General features: G+C 39.0%; 1 protein-coding gene across 1 annotated transcript; it reads left to right on the top strand.

Moving 5' to 3' along the window:
• Positions 1-612: 612 nt before the first annotated feature.
• Positions 613-3,056, top strand: LOC134276521 (uncharacterized; the record flags this gene model as incomplete). Its single annotated transcript, XM_062758774.1, has 1 exon — positions 613-3,056. A coding segment is annotated over exon 1 (2,359 nt), but the record flags the coding sequence as incomplete, so codon positions are not given.
• Positions 3,057-3,640: the final 584 nt, after the last annotated feature.

A 3,640-nucleotide genomic window follows, 5' to 3' on the forward strand; every position in this document is an offset into this window, starting at 1 on the left:
GGTATTACCCAGGTATAATCAAGGATATACCTGGGTTTAACCCAGGATAAACCCGAGTTAAACTCAAGATATACACGGGTTTATCCCAGGTTAAACCCGGGTATAACCCAGGGAAAACTTGGCCGTGCTACAGGGTGAATATAATTGTAAAACCCAGGTATACGATGGGTTTACTTTGGTTTTCTACAGTTTTTTTACTCTTTATTCATATTTATTTTATTTGATGAGTATGAGAGCATACATTTTTTTGCTTTCCAACATTCTGAAGTAGGATTTTTTTATATTGTTAGTACAATTTTCAGCATATTAACTTTTTTTCTGGATTTTATATCTTCTGCAAAGGGTACCATTTTAATATAACTGATTAAAAAAAGAGACCTTCTATTATGTTAGATAAGTAAAGTTAGCTTTATTTAAATGTATATAAAATTGAATCAATATGACTGGAACTTTTTTTTATTTAAAGATGAATACCGAGGAAGATGAGCAGACTTTTGCGGAAACTGTGATGGAGAACATGAACTTAGCGAATAGGTATTATCCTGTGAGGGAGTCACCCATGTTATTCTTAAAAAGAGATAAACGGGTATTCGTAAGAAGCGTGACAGTTGACGAAGCAGAAAGAGATGTTTGGCTTCAGTACACTTTTGATATTGATGGATGTGTTAATGAACTGAAGAATTTAAATGGAATACGAATGCCAGTTAGACATATAACACTCTTTCCGAATGACAATGGCAGTTTGCGTGAGATTAGAAGCACTTTAAAGAAACATGTCAATTTAACAGAATATTCTAAAAGCGAGCTTATGAATTTCAGCAGCTCTTTAGGGTTTCAATTGTTTTACGAAAGAGGATGGGAGTGCTGGATAGCCATGATACCTGTACACAAGAAAGGTTCTGTAGCTTTTCCGAAACAGATAATCAGACAACAAACATTCAATACTTTCCTTGCACTCAGAACAAGATTCAAAGATATACTCGCAGATTATGCCGTGAATGGAACTGCTTCAAAAACACTTATGAAAAACGATATCAGGGATGTCCGTAAAATGTTCGTGTTACCTGATGACTGTTCTACAATACTTTCTGCTTTACAGGCTGCTCTGAACAACATCTCTTTAACGGGATTTAGGCCAATAATATTTTGTTTTCGTTTTGGAGAAAAAATGACGGATGGACTACCAATATCTGATTTTAATAGGGAAGAGATATGTAGGTCAACTGTTCATGCAGCTGTAGACATTTCCACGGATGGTGAGGTGGATCTCTTGTGGTCCACCTCCGGTTTGCAGGAAGTAATCGGCTTAAGAGGTGTATTAAGCACATGTTTATCACTTACAGACTGTGGAAATTTTCAAAGCAATCTAGATGGACGGCCAATGGATATTAAGAATGGTTTACGAAAGGTTTGTCGCTTTCCAGACCAGTTACAGTTTGTTCAACTTTATGCCGATATTCCACACCGTCAGCCCAATTGTCGATTTCATCCAGTGTCGGCTTGCATTGGTGGAGGTATGTGTTTTCCAAGGCCGACAGCAGAAGCTTTCCTCCGAGACGCGGAATATTACATATCAACTCTAGAGAGCAATTGGGTGCTAATGAGAAAGAGTGCTTGTAGACTAGAATTTGTTGTTGCGCAGGATACCGCATTATCTGACAATCTGCATGCTCTTGACTTCATAGATCTAATAAACTTAGAGCAAGTTCTGGAAAATGTGCCTTTGTTGGCTCCCTTGCCACCTCAAACACTCAGTTGTATCAGACATTTGGGCTTGTGGATGTGTAAAGAACTTCGAGAATTGTTGGAGGGTTTTCAGAAAACGGGAAATGTGCTAACCACCTGGCAATCTTATCAATTAGAATTAGCCAATGAAAAATTGCTCTGGGGAAAACCACTCTGTTCAAGGAGTACAACATATTCAGTTAATCTTGGACCCGAAGCTTTGGGACCGAGTCCAAGTTTGACGGACCAGTTTGGTTTCTTGTCGCTAGACGTCTACTCAACTTGCATGCAGAACGATCGAAGCATCCCTCCACCTGAAATATGGACGAACTCGGAAATGATCCGTAAAATGATTGCAAGATCAGTGGGTTTGCACGATCATTTGGATGCCAGCTATGGCGTCATTGGTAGACATTTGGTAGTTGCATTGCTTCACGACTTACACGAAACTGGAAAGGCTGCTACTTACGTTCTCTTTGATGACTTCTTAGGAGAGATGAAATCTGACAAAACCAGGTTTAAGACAGTTGGTGCTGTGACTCTGAAATCGCTAATAAAGCTGCTGACAACAAAGAGGAGAACCGAAACACAGATGGTATTTCCTAGCCTGTGCAGACTTTTGGAGAAAAACACTCTTCCAGTTGAAGATATTGTACAGGCTGGATTTCATGAACTCAACCTAAAACACTTTTCAGCAGTGAGTACATATGACCGTCATGGAAACATGATTCTGACTTGGTCTTTTCATGGAAACTTTTGGAATATTGTCATTGATCAACAGTCTCCCGAAATACAAGAAAGTACGCAAGAAATGATGTTTGACCTAGTTAGAGGTGATCTGGAAAAACGCGGACTAGTTTATCCAAGCAAGCTGAAAAAAACTCCAAAGGTACTTCCATGGGTGTCTATATGTTTACGCAGGCTCCAAAGAGAAAAACTGGAGTTGGAGGCAACTGTGACGGTATCGACATATATCAGCTGCATCGCCTTCTTGATGCAGGGTTTTTATGTAGAATATGAAAGGCTGGCTGCTCTCACGATCGATCTTCCTTTGGACAAGAACCGATTGATCGCGTTGGAAATATTATCTAAACTACAGTTGGCCAATTTCATGTTCCGCAATCTCCACTTGAAGCGTTTGCACTTTACCGTCCCACATAAAATCAACATGGAAATGGAAGAGCAAAGGAAGAATAAAGGAGAAGAGGAAACTAGGGATACGGAATTTAGTTCCAGAGGAGAGCGAATGGAAGAGATATCAAAGAAAATAGGTGATGATGATGATCCACTTGTATTTGATAAAGATGCTGGACATAAGAGGACTTCAACTTGTGGGTTAGGGTTAGGGTTAGGGGTTAGGGTTAGGGTTAGGGTTAGGGTTAGGGTTAGGGTTAGGGGGTTAGGGGGTTAGGGTTAGGGTTAGGGGGTTAGGGGGTTAGGGTTAGGGGGTTAGGGGGTTAGGGTTAGGGTTAGGGTTAGGGTTAGGGTTAGGGCTAAAAGCGAAGATGCCGGGTTATAGGTCATGCCGGGTCATGTGAGGTCAAACAAAATGAAAGTGGAAAGTGAAAGTTGTAGAGGGTTAGTTATTTAGAGGATATAATGGAATTTTCTTTAGCCCATAACTTTTTTATTTGTTGTTCGATTTCAACAAGTTTGGTGTCATTTTAAAGCTAAGAATACAGAGAACAAGATTATGTCAAGAATTTTTAACCTTGCAGCTTCAGTGATGGTGAAATACAAGCCGGAAATCATAACATTGTTTTGCAAAATTAATATAAATGGATAGCGAAAAAATCACACCGGATTTATGTAGTTTATAGAGTTTGAAATGAGATAGATTTCCATTATAATTAGAAATTAAAGCATATAAATTAAAACTTTGTTCAAATTATCCCCTATGTTATATTGTTATATA

This window comes from Saccostrea cucullata, unplaced genomic scaffold (genome assembly GCF_032062105.1).
Source record: "Saccostrea cucullata isolate Sc308-1 unplaced genomic scaffold, CSIRO_AGI_Scuc_v1 ctg14749, whole genome shotgun sequence".
In the NCBI taxonomy this organism is placed as follows: Eukaryota; Metazoa; Mollusca; class Bivalvia; order Ostreida; family Ostreidae; genus Saccostrea; species Saccostrea cuccullata.